The sequence below is a fragment of the Anomaloglossus baeobatrachus genome, chromosome 3, assembly GCF_048569485.1.
Source record: "Anomaloglossus baeobatrachus isolate aAnoBae1 chromosome 3, aAnoBae1.hap1, whole genome shotgun sequence".
Taxonomy (NCBI): Eukaryota; Metazoa; Chordata; class Amphibia; order Anura; family Aromobatidae; genus Anomaloglossus; species Anomaloglossus baeobatrachus.
Genome location: NC_134355.1, coordinates 701771640 through 701793829, shown reverse-complemented (window position 1 = coordinate 701793829; position 22190 = coordinate 701771640). Strand labels below are relative to the sequence as shown.

Below are 22190 nucleotides of genomic sequence, written 5' to 3'. Positions count from 1 at the left end.
TGTCACCAAAAGGTCGTGTATGCGTGTAGATAGACAGATGCAAACAAACATGTGTTACACACAGGGTTTGGAGACTTATGTTGATGTTTCTGAATACAACATGATTCTATTTGAATTAGTTAAAGAATAAAGGTGAATTGTTATTCATGGGGAAAAAACAAAATCCCCTGAAAATAAACCCATCTTTCGGAGTAAAAAGTAATATAAAGATCCTCTTTTTGGAGAAGGTAAATAAAAACAACACACACATTATATATATATATATATACATATATACATATATATATATATATATATATATATATATATATATATATATATATATATATATATATATATATATATATATATATATATATATATATATATATATATATATATATATATATATATATATATATATATATATATATATATATATATATACATACATACATACATACATACATACACACACACACAAACCTACCTATCTCAATATGATATAGATTTGCACTTAATTTGACCCTTAAAGTTGATTATAATGAAGATAATATTCATGTGTATAGTGATTTATCATTTGATAATAATTGTATTCATTTTAGTGAACAAGTAGCTGTTTCTAATTTAAGACAACTGGAGGGAGAGACGGAGCTGGAGCACAGGGTTCATTTAAATGACAGGTTTCAGACCCGTAATCCTATGTTCTACCCAGTAAAATCGAGACCTCCCTTTCTTGATTTTTTCAGGAAACAATTGAAAGTGAGCTTGTGTCTCTTTATAATCTAGTAGAACATCAAGAGGTTCAATTTAATCTGAGCACTTCTGAGCACAGGGCAATTGATGAATTGAGAGCTAATAGCAATGTCCTTGTTGTCCAGGCGGACAAGGGGGGCGCAATTGCGGCTCTCAATGCTGGTTTATATAAAAAAAATGAACCTGCTGGATCTGAAAAACAATAGCACCTATATTGAATTGCCATCTAATCCAACAAATTGATTAAATTCTGAATTACTACATCTACTACAGGTGGGCATTAATACGGGTGCTATTTCAGACAGAATTAAGAAGTTTATATACTGTGATTCGCCGATTGTCCCAATATACCACTCACTCCCTAAAAGTTCATAAAGAGGTCTTTCCTCCCCCTCTCAGACCTACTGTGTCTGGGATCGGGTCACTCAGGGAGAAACTAGGGGAGTGGGTGGATTTCTATCTCCAACCCTTAGTGCCATTAACACCTAGGCATCTCAAAGATTCCAAAAGTATGATACAGATCATGGAAAAATTTTGTTGGCAATCCGACTGTGCGTGGCTATCTTGAGATGTGGGGGGTTATACCCCTCTATCCCCCATCACATCGCAATACGATGCATCACATATTATTTGTCCAGATACAGCAACTATGATGATTCCATTCAGAGGTTTGTTTCTTCAATTCAATTTCTTTTAAGCCACAACTATTTTTCGTTTGACGAGAGATACCATATTTTTCGGACTATAAGACGTACCTGACCATAAGACGCACCCTGGTTTTAGAGGAGGAAAATAGGAAAATAAAATTTTAACCAAAAAATGTGGTCATGACACACTGTTATGGGGCGAGGATCTGCTGCTGACACTGTTATGGGGGTAATGTCGCCAAATTCTCTACTAAGGTACCCCATCCTGGTAACGATCCTCCTGCCTTGTATATGATCCTGCTCATATACCCCCATCCATCCTGCTCATATACCCCCATCCATCCTGCTCATATACCCCCATCCATCCTGCTCATATACCCCATCCATCCTGCTCATATACCAGCATCCTGCTCATATACCCCCATCCATCCTGCTCATATACCCCCATCCATCCTGCTCATATGCCCCCATCCATCCTGCTCATATGCCCCCATCCATCCTGCTCATATGCCCCATCCATCCTGCTCATATACCCCCATCCATCCTGCTCATATACCCCATCCATCCTGCTCATATACCAGCATCCTGCTCATATACCCCCATCCATCCTGCTCATATACCCCCATCCATCCTGCTCATATGCCCCCATCCATCCTGCTCATATGCCCCCATCCATCCTGCTCATATGCCCCCATCCATCCTGCTCATATGCCCCATCCATCCTGCTCATATGCCCCCATCCATCCTGCTCAAACCCCCACCCATCCTGCTCATATACCCCCACCCATCCTGCTCATAATACCCCCATCCTGGTATATGGCCTGTATCCTGTGGCACAGAAAAAAAAAATAAACGTTTATACTCACCTTTCCTCATTCCCTGCAGCACCGATCATCTTCCTCTCTGTCTCAGCTGCAGCGCCGCTGAGTGGAGCCATCACCGTTGTCTGCAGCATCGCGATATCTTCCGGTCTGTGCCGGTCAGCTGATCTGTGTGGACACTAGCGGCGCACAGCGATGACGTCATCGCTGTGCTCACCGCTCACTACACAGATCAGCTGACCGCCGGCACAGACAGGAAGACGCGATGCTGCAGGGGGACAGCTCCACACACAGATGGGTGAGTACACTGATTCCCTGCACCCCGCGCTGATGTTCATGCGCGGGGGCAGTGAATACAGCCGCACATGATCACTCCAGGCTGTAGTTGCCAGGGGTGATCATGCGGGCCGGCTGTTAATTATGCGCGCACCCCCCGCCCACCTGTCAGCGCTGGATTCAGCGTGAGAGATGATAGGCAGGAAGATGGGCGTGCATATGAAATGAGCAGGCCCACGGTCACGGCAGGCTGCTACAGCCTGCTCGTACCCCTGATGACCCGCTCCACCGCAGCACCCTCATTCCCCGCAGCCACATCCAAACCATAAGACGCACCCACCACTTTCCCCCAACATTTGGGGGGGGAAAAAAAAGTGCGTCTTTTGGTCCGAAAAATACGGTACTTCCTCCAGACACAGGGCGTAAGCATGGGCGCCAAGTTTTCACCTTCCCTAGCTAATCTGGTTATGTCTGTGTGGGAAGAAAACTATATTTTCAATATTGATAACCCATATAAAGATAATATTGTTTGGCTGGGGAGATTTATTGACGATTTGGTATTTGTCTGGAGGGGTAGTCTCTCGTCTGCGAAATAATTTTTCTCTTATTTGGATTTGAATGATTTCAATCTAAAATTTACTAGTAGTGGTGATGATGTAGCAATAGGCTTCCTGGATTTAAAATTGAACGCAGATTTGGACAATAATAAGGTGTTGATATCTCCCTATAAAAAATCCATTGCATGCAATAGTATTTTAATGGCTTCCTCTAATCACCCCAAACATGTCATTCAGAATATTCCTGTGGGGAGCTCAGACTAAAAAGGAATACTACATCTACTGCCAAATTGGAGGAAGAAATTGAAATGTTCCACAAAGAGAGGAGCCTAGCCAGCTGGTTTGGCGAGTGACACACGTGGGTGTTCCCTGCCCGGGTGATCAGGATTTTGACAGGGAAGCCCCATCTGTAGGCGATAGCTTCATCTCTTAAGATCCTGGTGTAAGGAGCAAATGCTCTCCGTTTTGCCAGAGTTCCAGCCGACAGATCAGGAAAAATGGATATAAGGCGGAATTTCTCAGGCAGGGATGGCTTCTTCCTCAGAGCTTGTAGCAGGGCTTCCTTGGTTTTGTAGAAATGCAGGTGAGCTAAGGTATCCCGAGGGGCCTCAGCATTAAGAAATTTTGGTTTTGGGACTCTGTGGATCCTGTCTATTATGAAATCATTTGGGCCCAGATCTGGCAAGGCCTCCTGCAGCAAGGCTATCAAGAAGCTCTGCAATCCTCCGTCTGGTATAACCTCCGGAATCCCTCTTATTCTTATATTGTTCCGGCGAGATCGGTCCTCCAGATCCAGGATTTTAGTTTGCAGCCCCTGTACTTGCTCTTCCAGGTCTGCATTGGCATCTATGAGGCTCTTATGGGATCTTGTGAGCTCCTCCATCTTTGTTTCAATGTGAGAGGTGCGGGCTCCTATGGCTGCAATATCTCCACGCAGCTCAGCTACCATGCCTTTCCAGTCCTCTTGCAGTGAGGCACGGAGGGCACTGAGAAGCTTCTGCATCGTGCGCTTGGTAAGTGGAATGTCAGCATTATCAGTGTCAAGGTCTGTAGCAGCCGTGGAGCCCTCCCTGGATGAGCGTGTTGAAGCAGTGGAGGAGGATGCGGCCATCTTATCTCTTCCAGCACTGATAAAGAAATCTGTCACTTTCCCTGGAGAAGGCCTCTTTTGGGACTTTCCCTTTGTCATATCTAGCTCCAGTGGGTTATCTCTGTGATGATTACCCTCCCTGCAGGGAGAATTTGGAGTCTCTGGTGAGCTGTTCTGAGCCACTGTGGCTGGAGCTCAGTTCCTAGGTGACCAGTGCCATCAGACTGCAGGCCACGCCCCCACATTTGACTTCTGAGGTAAAAGCACTGGTCCGGTGTAGCGATCTACTACCTATGCTGCAGTACAATGCCCCGGCCTGCCTCCCAACCCATGTTCAAAGTTGTGTGGGCTATTATTAGGACAGAGTTACACTTTGGGGCTCCAGGACAGAGAGTGAAGCGAACCATACTGTATAATCTGCCTCTCAAGGGTGAGAACGACATCCCGGATATCCAGACACTCTGATTGGTTTTCTTTGGTTGTGAATGGGTTCACTGGACTATGAATATCAACAGAAAATCTGCAGGCAGGTTTATTTTCTGCTTCTTCTCTGAAGGAGACTCTACTACCCTTACAACTGGATGACTCCATAGTTCTATGAAGATGTTCCTGAGGCAATATCACTTAAGAAGGACTCAAGCTCAATTTGTGGAAGCCAAAGATTATCCATAAACTCATCAAAACCAAGAACTTGGAGAAGTCCGTTCCAGGACTCAATGTGACACACTTAAAACTGTGTGGACTAATATATTGTCAAAAAGGTTGACCAATGGGCACAAGGACTTGACGTAAATGTCGAAACAGGGTGGGCTGCAGGTCATTCATGCACACCCAGAACCTGTACAAATCCTGGTACAGCCTAAGTTGGCTCTTCATGGAGGAAACATCTCTGCATGTCTTTTGGGGGTGCAACTTTACACAGCATCATCTGGTTGCCCATACGACCAGGGGATCTCTGTCCTCAGGAGTCTTTGGTACCATTCTGTACTTTATAAACTCTTACCTGGGTGAACACCATTGGAGCCATCCAGGAGGCCTGGCACCATCCAGAAAGAATGATGCCATATACGGAGCCTGAAGCCATCCAGGAGGCCTGGCGACTTTTTAACTGTTTTAAGGAGGCCATGTGGTAGAGAAGCATGTCGATCCAGGACTGTATCACACTGTATATAAGGAGCTGTAATGGCCATCATACTGCATATATCGAGCTGTGGGCCATTATACTGTAGATACAGAGCTTTGGGGCATCATACATAGAATCTTAGAATGTTAGAGTTGGAAGAGACCTCCTGGATCATCTGGTCCAACCCCCGGCTCACAGCAAGATTCACTAAATACCACACAGTTTTCTGTCCAGTCTCCTTTTTGAAGGCTTCGTATACTATTATTATTTATTTATAGAGCACCATTAATTTCATGGTGCTGTACATGAGAAGGGGGTTACATACAAAATACATATACAACTTGCAGTAGACAGACTAGTACAGAGGAAAAAGAGGGCCCTGCCGTTGCGGGCTTACATCCTATAGGATTATGGGGAGGAGCCAGTAGGTGGGGTGTAGATTGGGCGGCAGCTCCGCACGGTGGTCGGGCGGCAGCTCCGCACGGTGGTCGGGCGGCAGCTCCGCACGGTGGTCGGGCGGCAGCTCCGCACGGTGGTCGGGCGGCAGCTCCGCACGGTGGTCGGGCGGCAGCTCCGCACGGTGGTCGGGCGGCAGCTCCGCACGGTGGTCGGGCGGCAGCTCCGCACGGTGGTCGGGCGGCAGCTCCGCACGGTGGTCGGGCGGCAGCTCCGCACGGTGGTCGGGCGGCAGCTCCGCACGGTGGTCGGGCGGCAGTGAGTTCATTGTAGATTGTAGGCATTTATGAACAGGTGTATTTTCAGGTTCTGTTTGAAGTTTGCAAGGGTAGGGGATAGTCTGACGTGTTGAGGCAGCGAGTTCCAGGAGACTGGGGATGCTCGGGAGAAGTCTTGGAGTCGGTTGCGTGAGGAGCGAATGAGAGAGGAGGAGAGAAGGAGGTCTTGGGAGGACCGGAAGTGACGTGTTGGAGTGTAGTGGGAGATTAGTTCAGAGATATAGGGAGGAGATAGATTATGCACAGTTTTGTAGGTCAGTGTTAGTAGCTTTGAATTGGATACGGTGGAAGAGTGGGAGCCAGTGGAGGGACATGCAGAGAGGAGAAGCGGGGTGGTATTGAGGAGAGAGGTGGATCAGTCGGGCAGCAGAATTAAGGATGGACTGGAGAGGGGCGAGCGTGTTGGCAGGGAGGATGTTACAGTAGTCTAGGCGGGAGATTATGAGGGCATGCACTAGCATTTTTGTAGATTGCGAATTGAGGAAAGGGCGGATTCTGGAAATATTTTTGAGTTGAAGACGGCAGGAAGTGATGAGGGATTAGATGTGTGGTATGAAGGACAAGGCAGAGTCAGAGTCAAAGGTCACTTCGAGGCAGCGAACTTTGGGTACTGGCGAGAGCATGGTGTTATTTATTGTAATAGATTGATCAGGTGGAGAGTGTAGGTGAGACGGAGGAAAGATGATCAGTTCAGTTTTGGCCACATTGAGCTTTAGGAAGCGAGAGGAGAAGAAGGAGGATATAGCAGACATTTCGGGATTTTGGACAGCAGAGATGTGACATCTGGGCCAGAGAGGTAGATCTGGGTGTCGTCGGCATATAGGTGGTATTGGAAGCCATGGGACTTTATGACTTGTCCCAGGCCAAATGTGTAGATAGAAAAAAGTAAGGGTCCTAGGACAGAGCCTTGAGGAACGCCAACAGAGAGATGGCGGGATGAAGAGGTTGTGTGAGAGTGGGAGACACTGAAAGTGCGATTGGAAAGGTATGAAGAGATCCAAAAAAGGGCGAGGTCTCTGACACCAAGGGAAGAGAGAGTCTGTAGTAGGAGGGAGTGGTCAACGGTATCGAAGGTTGAGGACAGGTCTAGAAGTAGGAGTATGGAGAAGTGCTTGTTAGCTTTGGCAGTAAGTCATTCGTGATTTTGGTCAGGGCAGTTTCTGTAGAATGATGTGGACGGAAGACTGACTGTAGGTTGTCAAAGAGAGAGTTAGAGGAGAGGTGGGAGGAAATTTCAGCATGGACATGCTGTTCCAGGAGTTTTGAGGTGAACGGAAGAAGTGATATGGGGCGATAGCTGGTAGTAGAGGTTGGATCGAGGGAAGGTTTCTTTAGGATGGGTGTGACAGTTGCATGTTTAAAGGCAGAGGGGAAGGTACCAGTCATTAAAGATAGGTTGAAGAGATGGGTTAAGGCTGGAATACGGATAGTGGTGAGGTTGGGGAGGAGATGGGATAGGATCGGGTCAAGTGCGCAGGTGGTGAGCTGAACTTTTGAGAGAAGACGTGCAAGCTCTCCTTCGGTGATGGTGGGGAGGAAGTTTATGGGGGAGGGGCAGTGGTCTATTATATGAAGGGGTTGTGGTGGTTGAGCAGAGAAGACTTGCTTTATTTGGTCGATTTTTTTCTTTGAAATAAGTGGCAAAGTCTTCTGCAGAAATGAGGGAGGTTGGAGGGGGCAGGGGTGGGCGAAGTATTGAATAACTGTTTGGGGTTGTGTGTTAGAGAGGATATGAGGTTTCTGAAGTAATCGTGTTTAGCGGAGGTGAGGACTGAACGAAATGTGTGAATTGCATTTTTGAATGTGGTGAAGTCTTCCTGGGAGTGCGTTTTCTTCCACCGCCGCTCTGCAGCCCTAGACACTTGCCGAAGTTTTTTAGTGAGGCTGTTGTGCCAGGGTTGTCTATTGATTCGTCTCACTCTGCCGTGCACAAGAGGGGCGACTGAATCAATAGCTGATGTGAGAGTGGTGTTGTAGAAAGTGGCGGCACTGTTTGTGTCGTGCAGTGACAATATGGAGGACAGCGGAAGGATAGAGTCAGAGAGGGTGTGCATGTTGAGGAATGCAAGGTTTCTGCGGGGATGTGCTAGGTGCTGGGAAGGGGGGGCAGGTGAGGAGGACAGGGCTGAAAAGGTCAGTAGATGGTGGTCATATGGGGGGGGGGGGGGGGGGGAGTTGTGAGGTCAGAAAGGGAACAGAGGCGGGTAAAGATAAGGTCTAGTGTGTGTCCATCTTTATGGGTGGCAGAGGCGGACCACTGAGTTAGACCAAAGGACAATGCAAAGGAGAGGAGTTTGGAAGCAGCCGATTGGCGGGTGTCAGTGGGGATGTTGAAGTCACCCAAAATGATAGTGGGAATGTCAGCACAGAGAAAGTGTAGAAGCCAGGCAGAGAACTGGTCAATAAAGGCAGTGGTAGCGCCCGGGGGTCTGTATATGACGGCCACTTGGAGGTTGGAGGGAGAATAGATTCGGACAGAGTGCACTTCAAAGGAAGGCAGGACAATGGAGGGTAGAAATGGGATTGGGGTGAAGCTGCAGTTGTTAGAAAGAAGGAGGCCCACTCCTCCACCCTGTCTATTGCCAGGGCGATGAGTGTGGGTGAAGTGGAGGCCGCCGTAGCATAGTGCAGCAGGGGAGGCAGTGCTGGAGAGTGTCAGCCATGTTTCGGTGAGGCCCAGAAAGGATAGATTGCTGGAGGTAAAGAGATCATGGATGATGTGCAGTTTATTACACACTGAACGGGCATTTCAGAGCGCTCCAGAGAGAGGGGGCGGCGGAGTGGGTGAGAGGGGAATGGGTTTTATGTTGGATAGATTGCGGTAGTTACTAGTATGTGGATACTGTAAAGGGGAGCTGTGGAGACCATTACACTGGGGGCTGCAAGGTCCATTTTACTGTGTGTTGGGGTGGATTTGGGGTCTAAATCCTGTGCATGGGGGGAGGGGGGTCTTGTGGTCCACCATACTATGTATAAGGAGACTGTGGTGTCCATAATACTGTGTATAGGGGAGATGTGGGAGATATACTATATGTAGGAACCTGTGGGGTCAGCATTCTGTGGCTAGAGAGCTGTGGGGACATCATACTGTATATAGACGAGCTGTCAGGGCATTATACTGCAGGGATGCACAACATTTTTTTGGGTCCAAAGGCCACATTGCAATAGTGAACCAATCCTAAGGGACGCAAACATTTTAAAGGTGTACTTACATGAAAACATCACCAGAACCATCATTAGTACATCACCAGTAGCAAGCTTTGAGTATTTCAGGAGGATTTGAAAAGTTTAGACTTTGAGTTTTGAAGCAGAAATTCCCCAAATCCTCCTCATAATCTAAAATCTCTAAAGTTTGAGGATGTATAAATTGTAACAAAGCTATGAAGCATGTTATGGATTGCTAAATGTATATAAGATGTCAGCACATGTATGCAGCACCACTACCATGGTCAGTACATGAAAGCAGTGCCAGAACCACTGACAGTACAAAAATATCTCCTCTGCTGCACCTCACTGTGCTTCCTGCACAAAATATCACCCCCACACTGCCCCTCTCCACAATGTAGGATATGCAGGCCTATCACTGTAAGAATCTGTGGGGACACAGTAAACAGGTGACATCATACTGTGTATGGGTCTAAGAGTTCATCACACAGTAAAATACTGCCCTTCCCTTACACTGAGCGCCAGGAGATGGAAGCTGAAAAGTGTAAGCAATCTCTACTGTACTCCAGTCACTTAGTCTCTGCAGTGAGACCAGTGAGGAGAACAGACTGTCAGTCAATACATGTCTGACACTGAGAAATCTAGTCTAGGGTATTTTGACAGCGGTTTTTTTTCTCCTTTGTGATCGTGCCTGCTTATGATTGGTCAATGTTATACAAGTGAAGAAGTGCACGTCCCCAGAGAAAGATCTCAGGTAATGCCCCATCGGCTTAATATAAATTATAACTGTCATGAAACAGCACTCCACTGCCTCCAATTGTCATGGAGATTGTGATACTATCCCACCACCGTGGCCAGCAATTGGTCAGGACAATTACACAATTGACTGAAGATTAATGGATGAAGCGATGGCGGCTTTCACTTCTAGGCCGGTTATTGGATGCTTTCTGAGTTAATGTATAGTATATACACACTTGATTCCAATACACAGGTATACAGTATATACTTCAGTACGCTCCCTGTTGAGCTCTGCAATAACCCAAGAAAAACTGGCTGCCACCACCAATCAATTATACAGGCCGATTGGATGCCCGTTACTGGTAACATCTGGGTTGACAAGGCTTCAGGGATGCGGATTATAGAGTAAGAAGAACGAAGCTATTAATTGTTAAATATTTAATCCAACAATTAGGCAGTGATTCTAAAAATATACAAAAAAAGTTACATAGGGGACAAGAAATAGAAATAAAAAGGAAAAACTAAAGAGTTACTAGAGACGTGTGGTCATAGGAATGGCAGAGCTCTTGTGAGGAGGGGCACTGCATTTGGAAAATGGTACAGTACTTACAGCACGGTGAATCTCCCAGAACTGAACCCTGGCTCCGGGCCATGATCCACTATTACCAGGTACCAGCTGCTCCCACCTCCCTCCCCAGGAAAGCTCCGCTGGAGGCAGGTAAATGAGATGCGGCTCAGGTACCAAAAATGATGACATTCCTGATATTAAAGGGAACCTGTCATCAGAAATTTTGCTTTAAACCTATAGGTTTCCCCCTCTGCAGCTCCTGGGCTGATTCTGGCAGGTTCCTGTACGTTTTGTGGCCCCTTTTAAACCAAATTAAATACTTTATAAACTTGTACCTTTTGCTATGTAAATTTCCTAAATCGTCCATGGGGGCGGGCTCTCTGGTGACCATTGCTGTTCCTCCAGCAGATTTATGCCGCCCCCCCCCCCCCCCCAACGCTGAATTTCATATCTCAGGACGCCGCCCCTGGGCGCTCGTGGTCCCGCGCATGCGCTGTGCGACTGTAGCGGGACTGTGTACTGTGTGCACGTGTGACCGCTGGTGATGTTTTGCGCAGGCACGAGGTTATGGGCGGCGCTGTGAGTGTCATCAGCAAGTGCCACCCATAACCTCGTGACCGCACTTTCCCCTCTGCCTCCAGCGTTCTACGCAAGCGCTGGCCAGATGACCCGACGTCACCTCTTTCCCATCTTGTCCTGCTGCAGGGTAAGATGGGAAGGAGGTGACGTCAGGTCATTTGGCCGGCGAGCGCTTGCGCAGAACGCTGGAGGCAGTGGGGGAAAGCGCGTCCACAAGATTATGGGCGAGCACTTGCGATGCAATCACAGCGACGCCCATAATCTCGTGCTTGTGACACACGTCGCCAGCGATCCTGGAGTGGGCGGCACCTCGGGCGCAGTGGGCGGCGTCCTGATGGATGAAATGGAACGTGGGGGGACGGCGTCAATGTGCTGGAGGAACAGAAACGGTCAGCAGAGAGCCCGCCCCCATGGACGATTTACAAAATTTACACAGCAAAAGGTACAAGTTTATAAAGTATTTAATTTGGTTTAAAAGGGGCCACAAAAAGTACAGGAACCTGCTAGAATCAGCCCAGGAGCTGCAGAGGGGGAGACTTTTAGGTTTAAAGCAAAATTTCTGATGACAGGTTCCCTTTAAGGATATCTGCCCCATGGAGGTCCCAGAAGGAAGATATTACCCCATATTTCCCAACAGGAACACAGGTGATTGTAGACATGTGTGTGACATGTAGTGGTACAGCTCGATGACATCTGCTAATGCCGACCACAAAAAACAACGGCCAAGAAGAAAGAACGGAGGTTTCCACTAACCTGGTGATATAGACAGATGGCGCTCCTCCACCACAACATCCGAGTACAGACCCCGGTGTCCTTCTATATACTCCCACTGCTCCAGGGAGAAATACACAGCGACGTCCTGACACCGGAGAGGAACCTGACAACCAACGAGACCAACATCACCCAGAATCCTCCAGTGTACACTGTATAATCTCCCAGCAGTCTCCTCTCATCCCCCAGAATCCTCCAGTGTACACTGTATAATCCCCCAGCAGTCACCTCTCATCCCCCAGAATCCTCCAGTGTACACTGTATAATCTACCAGCAGTCTCCTCTCATCCCCCAGAATCCACCAGTGTACACTGTATAATCTCCCAGCAGTCTCCTCTCCTCATCCCCCAGAATCCTCCAGTGTACACTGTATAATCTCCCTGCAGTCTCCTCTCATCCCCCAGAATCCTCCAGTGTACACTGTATAATCTCCCAGCAGTCTCCTCTCCTCATCCCCCAGAATCCTCCAGTGTACACTGTATAATCTCCCAGCAGTCTCCTCTCATCCCCCAGAATCCTCCAGTGTACACTGTATAATCTCCCAGCAGTCTCCTCTCATCCCCCAGAATCCTCCAGTGTACACTGTATAATCCCCCAGCAGTCACCTCTCACCACCCAGAATCCTCCAGTGTACACTGTATAATCTCCCTGCAGTCTCCTCTCATCCCCCAGAATCCTCCAGAGTACACTGTATAATCTCCCAGCAGTCTCCTCTCATACCCCAGAATCCTCCAGTGTACACTGTATAATCTCCCAGCAGTCACCTCTCATCCCCCAGAATCCTCCAGTGTACACTGTATAATCTCCCAGCAGTCTCCTCTCATCCCCCAGAATCCTCCAGTGTACGCTGTATAATCTCCCAGCAGTCTCCTCATCCCCCAGAATCCTCCAGTGTACACTGTATAATCTCCCAGCAGTCTCCTCTCATCCCCCAGAATCCTACAGTGTACAATGTATAATCTCCCAGCAGTCTCCTCTCATCCCCCAGAATCCTCCAGGGTACACTGTATAATCTCCCAGCAGTCTCCTCTCCTCATCCCCCAGAATCCTCCAGTGTACACTGTATAATCTCCCAGCAGTCTCCTCTCCTCATCCCCCAGAATCCTCCAGTGTACACTGTATAATCTCCCAGCAGTCTCCTCTCCTCATCCCCCAGAATCCTCCAGTGTACACTGTATAATCTCCCAGCAGTCTCCTCTCATCCCCCAGAATCCTCCAGTGTACACTGTATAATCTCCCAGCAGTCTCCTCTCATCCCCCAGAATCCTACAGTGTACACTGTATAATCTCCCAGCAGTCTCCTCTCATCCCCCAGAATCCTCCAGTGTACAATGTATAATCTCCCAGCAGTCTCCTCTCATCCCCCAGAATCCTCCTGTGTACAATGTATAATCTCCCAGCAGTCTCCTCTCACCACCCAGAATCCTCCAGTGTACACTGTATAATCTCCCTGCAGTCTCCTCTCATCCCCCAGAATCCTCCAGTGTACACTGTATAATCTCCCAGCAGTCTCCTCTCATCCCCCAGAATCCTACAGTGTACACTGTATAATCTCCCAGCAGTCTCCTCTCATCCCCCAGAATCCTCCAGTGTACAATGTATAATCTCCCAGCAGTCTCCTCTCATCCCCCAGAATCCTCCAGTGTACAATGTATAATCTCCCAGCAGTCTCCTCTCATCCCCCAGAATCCTCCAGTGTACACTGTATAATCTCCCAGCAGTCTCCTCTCCTCATCCCCCAGAATCCTCCAGTGTACACTGTATAATCTCCCAGCAGTCTCCTCTCCTCATCCCCCAGAATCCTCCAGTGTACACTGTATAATCTCCCAGCAGTCTCCTCTCCTCATCCCCCAGAATCCTCCAGTGTACACTGTATAATCTCCCAGCAGTCTCCTCTCATCCCCCAGAATCCTCCAGTGTACACTGTATAATCTCCCAGCAGTCTCCTCTCATCCCCCAGAATCCTCCAGTGTACACTGTATAATCTCCCAGCAGTCTCCTCTCATCCCCCAGAATCCTCCAGTGTACCCTGTATAATCTCCCAGCAGTCTCCTCTCATCCCCCAGAATCCTCCAGTGTACACTGTATAATCTCCCAGCAGTCTCCTCATCACCCAGAATCCTCCAGTGTACACTGTAAAATCTCCCAGCAGTCTCCTCATCCCCCAGAATCCTCCAGTGTACACTGTATAATCTCCCAGCAGTCTCCTCTCATCCCCCAGAATCCTCCAGTGTACACTGTATAATCTCCCAGCAGTCTCCTCTCATCCCCCAGAATCCTCTGGTGTACACTGTATAATCTACCAGCAGTCTCCTCTCATCCCCCAGAATCCTCCAGTGTACACTGTATAATCTCCCAGCAGTCTCCTCTCATCCCCCAGAATCCTCCAGTGTACACTGTATAATCTCCCAGCAGTCTCCTCTCATCCCCCAGAATCCTCCGGTGTACACTGTATAATCTCCCAGCAGTCTCCTCTCATCCCCCAGAATCCTCCAGTGTACACTGTATAATCTCCCAGCAGTCTCCTCTCATCCCCCAGAATCCTCCAGTGTACACTGTATAATCTCCCAGCAGTCTCCTCTCATCCCCCAGAATCCTCTGGTGTACACTGTATAATCTCCCAGCAGTCTCCTCTCATCCCCCAGAATCCTCTGGTGTACACTGTATAATCTCCCAGCAGTCTCCTCTCATCCCCCAGAATCCTCCAGTGTACACTGTATAATCTCCCAGCAGTCTCCTCTCATCCCCCAGAATCCTCCAGTGTACACTGTATAATCTCCCAGCAGTCTCCGCTCATCCCCCAGAATCCTCCAGTGTACACTGTATAATCTCCCAGCAGTCTCCTCTCATCCCCCAGAATCCTCCGGTGTACACTGTATAATCCCCCAGCAGTCTCCTCTCATCCCCCAGAATCCTCTGGTGTACACTGTATAATCTCCCAGCAGTCTCCTCTCATCCCCCAGAATCCTCCGGTGTACACTGTATAATCTCCCAGCAGTCTCCTCTCATCCCCCAGAATCCTCCAGTGTACACTGTATAATCTCCCAGCAGTCTCCTCTCATCCCCCAGAAGCCTCTGGTGTACACTGTATAATCTCCCAGCAGTCTCCGCTCATCCCCCAGAATCCTCCAGTGTACACTGTATAATCTCCCAGCAGTCTCCTCTCATCCCCCAGAATCCTCCAGTGTACACTGTATAATCTCCCAGCAGTCTCCTCTCATCCCCCAGAATCCGCCAGTGTACACTGTATAATCTCCCAGCAGTCTCCTCTCATCCCCCAGAATCCTCCGGTGTACACTGTATAATCTCCCAGCAGTCTCCTCTCATCCCCCAGAAGCCTCTGGTGTACACTGTATAATCTCCCAGCAGTCTCCTCTCCTCATCCCCCAGAATCCTCCAGTGTACACTGTATAATCTCCCAGCAGTCTCCTCTCATCCCCCAGAATCCTCCGGTGTACACTGTATAATCTCCCAGCAGTCTCCTCTCATCCCCCAGAATCCTCTGGTGTACACTGTATAATCTCCCAGCAGTCTCCTCTCCTCATCCCCCAGAATCCTCCAGTGTACACTGTATAATCTCCCAGCAGTCTCCTCTCATCCCCCAGAATCCTCCGGTGTACACTGTATAATCTCCCAGCAGTCTCCTCTCATCCCCCAGAATCCTCTGGTGTACACTGTATAATCTCCCAGCAGTCTCCTCTCATCCCCCAGAATCCTCCAGTGTACACTGTATAATCTCCCAGCAGTCTCCTCTCATCCCCCAGAATCCTCCAGTGTACACTGTATAATCTCCCAGCAGTCTCCTCTCATCCCCCAGAATCCTCCAGTGTACACTGTATAATCTCCCAGCAGTCTCCTCTCCTCCCCCAGAATCCTCCGGTGTACACTGTATAATCTCCCAGCAGTCTCCTCTCCTCCCCCAGAATCCTCCAGTGTACACTGTATAATCTCCCAGCAGTCTCCTCTCATCCCCCAGAATCCTCCAGTGTACACTGTATAATCTCCCAGCAGTCACCTCTCCGGTCAGCAGCTCGGTGATCTTGTTGGTGAGGTGGAGGATCTTCTCAGGTGTCGGGGAGTGCGGGGCTTTTGTGTTTCGGCTCTGGATCTCGCTCCGTCCTCCACACAGATGGGGGGTCACACACTCCCCAGACGTCGTCTTCACCACCATTTGCTCCTGTATACAGTGAGAGACGGTGATCACCACATAGATTCTAATAATCCTCCATCTTTTCAGTCATTCCTGTTATAGTAATAGAGATAAGTGTGATCTCTCGGGAGATTCTCACCTTTCCCTTTAACAAGTCGATCATCTCTAGGGTGAGGAGCCATATCCGTGCAGCCATGTTGCTTCTGTCCTCGTCTACCCTTGTGGGGTCATTTTTCCTCCTGACGTCCTGGTCCTGATCCTTCTGCCCCTCCATGTACTCCCACTCTTCCATGGAGAAATAGACAGCGACATCCTGACACCTGATAGGAACCTGACAGACATATACCCACATTACCCAGAATCCTCCAGTGTATACTGTAGAATTTCCCAGCATTCCCTGCACTCACCTCTCCGGTCAGCAGCTCCGTCATCTCTCTGGTGAGGTCTAGGATCTTATTCTCAGGCATCGGGGGGTGCGGGGCGTCTGTGATGGGGCGCTCATTACTGCTCCGTCCTCCGGATACGTGGAGATGAATGATGGGGGCCGCACAGTCACCTGTCGTCTTCTCCACTATTGTGTAATCCTGTGTAAGGAGAGATGCTGGTGAGTATTAGGCCTCATTCACACCTGCCTGTCTCCAGTGTGTGGAGGCCATCGTCACACCTGCCTGTCTCCAGTGTGTGGAGGCCATTGTCACACCTGCCTGTCTCCAGTGTGTGGAGGCCATTGTCACACCTGCCTGTCTCCAGTGTGTGGAGGCCATTGTCACACCTGCCTGTCTCCAGTGTGTGGAGGCCATCGTCACACCTGCCTGTCTCCAGTGTGTGGAGGCCATCGTCACACCTGCCTGTCTCCAGCGTGTGGAGGCCATTGTCACACCTGCCTGTCTCCAGCGTGTGGAGGCCATTGTCACACCTGCCTGTCTCCAGCGTGTGGAGGCCATTGTCACACCTGCCTGTCTCCAGCGTGTGGAGGCCATCGTCACACCTGCCTGTCTCCAGCGTGTGGAGGCCATCGTCACACCTGCCTGTCTCCAGCGTGTGGAGGCCATTGTCACACCTGCCTGTCTCCAGCGTGTGGAGGCCATCGTCACACCTGCCTGTCTCCAGCGTGTGGAGGCCATCGTCACACCTGCCTGTCTCCAGTGTGTGGAGGCCATTGTCACATCTGCCTGTCTCCAGTGTGTGGAGGCCATTGTCACATCTGCCTATCTCCAGTGTGTGGAGGCCATTGTCACATCTGCCTGTCTCCAGTGTGTGGAGGCCATTGTCACATCTGCCTGTCTCCAGTGTGTGGAGGCCATTGTCACATCTGCCTGTCTCCAGTGTGTGGAGGCCATTGTCACATCTGCCTGTCTCCAGTGTGTGGAGGCCATTGTCACATCTGCCTGTCTCCAGTGTGTGGAAGCCATTGTCACACCTACCAGTGACACGGTCACACGTATACTAAGTTAAGTCAATAGAGATCTTCACACCTCCATGTTTACACAATGTCATGTATAGGGAGAGAGGCCATATCGGCCCTATAGGACAACACACAGGAAAGAATGCCTTATTGCTGGGGAATGGGGGAAGTGAGGACCTCTGACAACAATCTGCTGTTCACCCTCACTGCCCTCACCGACCCTATACAGGTTCCGCACCTGTCGCCGAGCTGGATACCTGGGGCACTGTCTTTTCCTGGCAAAAAGGCCCTAAGTAATAATGATGGGTATGAGCCACCACCAATACTAAAGGAACACAAAAGGAAACAATACAGGGGAAACACGAATGCTATCACCTGAGCCCAGGTAGACGACAAAATTCAACACTTATCTGAGGAGTAACAACTGCAGAAGTCTCTGTAGCCACAGGAGACGACCACTGCAGACCACAACATGGAGCAAATGATAAACCACACCCAAACCACCCCAGGGTGAGGTTAATAAAGTAAGTCAAAGGATAGCAACTCAGAAGCAGGACAACAGTTTCCCAGGGTCCTAGAGTCCACTGGCTGCAGAAACAGGTTACTGACAGATAAAAACATGTGCTGCCATTTGCTGAGATTTTCTAATACTCGCTGCCACTGGATTGTCAGCCGGCCGTGATACCTCCGTGACACACATGAACCATGTGTCCTGTGAAACACCTGCGTGTCCATGTGATTCTCACTGAGAGAAGTTCATTTTTTCCCACAGTAATCAGTTTCTCCAAGTCTCTCTGGGGTGTTTGCTTTTTCATCAGTGTCCCATAAAGGATGTGACACGCTCAACGGGGCCATGGGGCACTCATTACCGGGCCGCTTCTGCTCTCAGGATGTCACGGCGTCAAGGCCCGGCTCTGTGACCCCAGCGGTGTGGTAATTGACAGGGTGAATTATTTACAGGGGAGATAGGTTTGTGATGCCACCCATGGTGTGCGGCCATATATGAGCTGCCGCTGCTATTCCGTTTCCCTGGGGTCGGTGGTGGTGATGCAGCAGAGGTGGTCAAGCCCTCTACAGGTAGAGCTTAGCCCCAGGGCAGAGATATAGGGTTTTGGTTTGTTCGAGTCTATGGTGTTGAGCTGTAACGGTCGGATGCAGGACCGGAGATGCGGTAAATAACTGGACGACACAGGGGGATGCAGTCACAAGCTCTTTACTCACAGTTGTCTGCTTCAGGTTTACATAACCAGTCAAATGCTGCCCTAAGTTCCGCTGTGATGGGTTCCAGCCAATCCCCGGATAGTTCGGAGGCACAACCCGGTACACCTTTCTATGTTCCTTCCCTGGTCGACTTCCTGCGCTGGCCTCTCCCGCCTATGTACACAGTGCCCTGAGCCGGTGTCCGTGGACCCTGTCGGGTGGCTTGTTTGCTCTGTCAATTGGCCCCATGTGGTCACCTTTTCAACAGAATATGTACAGTGGTGGCTTCGGTATTTTAAGTATCCTCGGCCTTCGGTTGTTTTCCACTAGTCTAGGGATCGAATCCCCGTTGCGGCCAAGTGCCTCAACACCGGTCTGTCGGCTGTGAATGCAAGCCCACGGGTGTATGGCGCACTTCCCTTGGCTCTAAGACTCCTCCTTTTCTGATCCTGGGCCGAGCTGTTCCAGCTCTGGACCCCAGGACCTCTCTCCTCCGTGTCCACCTCCTGACTCACTAACGTTCTACAGTCTGCTCCCACTAACTAAACCCCACCTACAAGCTGGCTGTGAGAGAAACCATGGCCTGATGGAGTGTCGCTAAATAAAAGAGTGTGTGTGGGTCGCCCCCACACCAGCCGTCGGGCTGCTCGGATCCGGATCTACGGTATGGCTCGAGGGGTTCTTCCGGACCCGCGGGTCGCGCGGACACGACGTATGTATACAGGATTTGCTGTAATTAGTCTGACACGCCACCCACGGTGTGTGGTGAGGTGTAGCACCACCACTGCTGTTGTGGGACTCCCGGGTACGTTGCACCGGCAGCTGGCTGTTAACCCCTCCGTGGGTAGGGATGGATGCCCCAGGGCCCAATGTCATTATGCTGGGGACGGTGACAGCAGGGGCCGGCGCGCCCGGTCAGATCGGGGGTGTTACGGTTGCATAAATCACACAAGTCCTGTGGTAAACCAAGGTGATGGTGGCCGGCCGCCACAGACGGGTGTATCTGATCACACACCCGGGCTGGTGGTCAATGTCACTTTCCTCGGCACTCTGTGTTTGCTGTGTTGGACTTCCCGGTGTGTAACACGGGAGTCTGCTCCCGGTCTTTCGGTTGGGAGCCGTGCCCGTCTGACGCTGACCCTTGGGATCTACGGGCCCTGGTGGATGCCCTATCCCTCTCGGGTGGTGGGTGGTTTTCTACTTTTCGGGACTTGGGTTGGAACAGGACCTAAAATCCTGCCCTCAATTGGTTAATTAGCTAGGCAGTTTGTACCGGTCCTGGCTTCAGAGTCCAAGTACCCCCTTGTGTGCACGGTTTCCGGGTCGGTTCTCCGGTGTCGGTACCGGCGGGCTACAACCCTGCCGCGGTCCACCTCGGATCTCCGGCAGCCGTCTTCCTGTCTCTTGCAGACACAGGCCACAGTCTGTTACCTAGCCAGCGCGCCAGGGCCCTAACCCTGACGCCCGTCTACTTGAACTTCAGACCTTGACTGCTTAACTTCACTGAACTTCACTGACTGTTTTTCCCACCCCGGGTTCTCTAGACCCCTAGGTGGGCGTTCCCCATACGCCTGGTCCCACCCACTGGTGTGTCTGTCCTACCCTGAGCGCGGTGACTAGGGTTTTAGGTCGGCTGTTTTAACCCTGTGTGGGAAAGGTGTTATGCGGGGGCCTGTGTGACTACTTGGTTTTCAAGGGCGTTACATGTGTGTGTGTAACGACTTGTGGCTTCCTCCTTACCCGGGAATGGGATACCACACCTCTGGCTGACGTGCAGTACCTCTATGGCAACTGGACCCTCAGGGGCGCCACAGATGAATCTTACTGTCTCCTTGTCCTGCTCAGGCTCAATCCCTTATATTCAGGGGTAGGCAGACAGGTTAGTTGGTTTTCAAGCCACCACCCACCAAAGACTGAGGGAAGGAGGCACTACAGGGGGTGATTTTCAGTATTTGGAGAGCAGGGGAGTCATGAATGGACAGCCCAGAAATGTCATAGGGAATCATCAAGAGGCAGAGACACATTCAGGCTGCAGATGGCAACTGAGCTAATGTGACACACTTCCACTATTTTGTATCAGTCACAATTTGTCGTTTTGAGAAACAACGGAATCCGCTAATTGAGTCCGGTTTCCTATAGACTTGTGTGAACGACGGATTGCGAATGATGGCCTTGCGTTGCAACCGCCGCGCTACGGATCAGTGGTGGAATGACTGACCGCCGGCCGGAACGCACAATGTAACTTTTTTTGGAGCATCAAAAAAACGCACTGCGCAGGAATCCGTCAAGAGGAATATTGGTGTCTATGGTGCTGGATACCGCCGTAATCCGTCACACGATCGAATCCAGTGCTGGATTCAGTCATTTCTACTGAGCATGCCCAGCATGTCTGGCATTCCCATTGGGCGGTCCCAAAAACAAATGGATCACTTAGGATCCGTCGTAAAACGGACGCACAACGGATGTAACAGACGCGACGGATCAGTTTTTTCTCAGGATTCCAGTGAAAGGAATTCTGTGAAATAACTTATCCGTTGTCATCTAAAAAACGACGGATCCATCGTCGCGTCGTAACGACGGACCTGGCGGCTTTGAAAGGATGGAAGTGTGAACTTAGGCTAAGACTCTACATAGGATAATACAAAAGGAACAAGCCAAATAAAGACAAAATCATACCCAACCCCCCATATCACACAACACAATTTACGCCTCCACTCAGCAGATAATCTACATACATCATTGCAAGTTGTATCCGTCTCCCTATTCCGACATGCACCGCAGCACTGTCAGTGACGTCACCGCTCTTCCCACACGTACAATAGCAGCCACATACTGTAGTAGATCACACACTTACAAAATCGCATGCTTCTCGGCGGTGTAAGGACCTGCGACGCTGTACACTGTGTTGAGCTTCCAGGTCCTGCGGGATGATCACGTGGCCGGAAGCACGTGTTATCACTGGATGTGGTGAGTGTGTGCGCGCAATTATACTGGTATGTGCGATTTCGTGAGTTCACGGTCTGATGTGTAAGTGTGCGGTCTGATATGTTAGTGTAAGGTCCAATGTGTGAGTGTGTGGTCTGATGTGCAAGTCCGCCAAATGCAGGAGAGGACGGCTTGCAGCACAATCACACACACATTAAACTGCACAAAACAATGTACTACCTCCATTTATAGTCACAACAGCTTACAATAGACCATATAGTGTAAACACACACACTGCACACAGAGGAGACACCACATAGTGACCACAGCTCAAGAAACACAACACCAGATACCAATATACAGCACACAACAAGGAAGAGACAGTGCACAGGGGAGACACCACATAGTGACCACAACTCAAGAAACACAACACCAGATACCAATATACAGCACACAACAAGGAAGAGACAGTGCACAGGAGAGAAAGAGGCCAAATGACAACATCTACAATACACAAATACACAGGGAAGACATACAATAGATACAGTGCCTACAAGTAGTATTCAACCCCCTGCAGATTTAGCAGGTTTACACATTCGGAAGTAACTTGGCATTGTGACATTTGGACTGTAGATCAGCCTGGAAGTGTGAAATGCAGCAAAAAAGAATGTTATTTCTTATTTATTTTTTTTTTTAAATTGTGAAA

The 22190-nt window shown here is 49.5% G+C and overlaps 1 protein-coding gene across 3 annotated transcripts in view; it reads right to left on the bottom strand.

The window, feature by feature from the left end:
- Positions 1–22190, bottom strand: part of LOC142297115 (uncharacterized) — a 53705-nt gene that overhangs the window by 6639 nt on the left and 24876 nt on the right. For all 3 annotated transcript variants that reach the window (XM_075341381.1, XM_075341383.1, XM_075341382.1), the window contains exons 3-6: positions 16362–16538; positions 16094–16285; positions 15820–15981; positions 11787–11910 (exon numbers count right to left, since the gene is read on the bottom strand). In XM_075341381.1, the coding sequence (XP_075197496.1) occupies positions 11787–11910; positions 15820–15981; positions 16094–16285; positions 16362–16538 (655 nt within the window). The remainder of the gene's footprint in view (positions 1–11786; positions 11911–15819; positions 15982–16093; positions 16286–16361; positions 16539–22190) is intronic.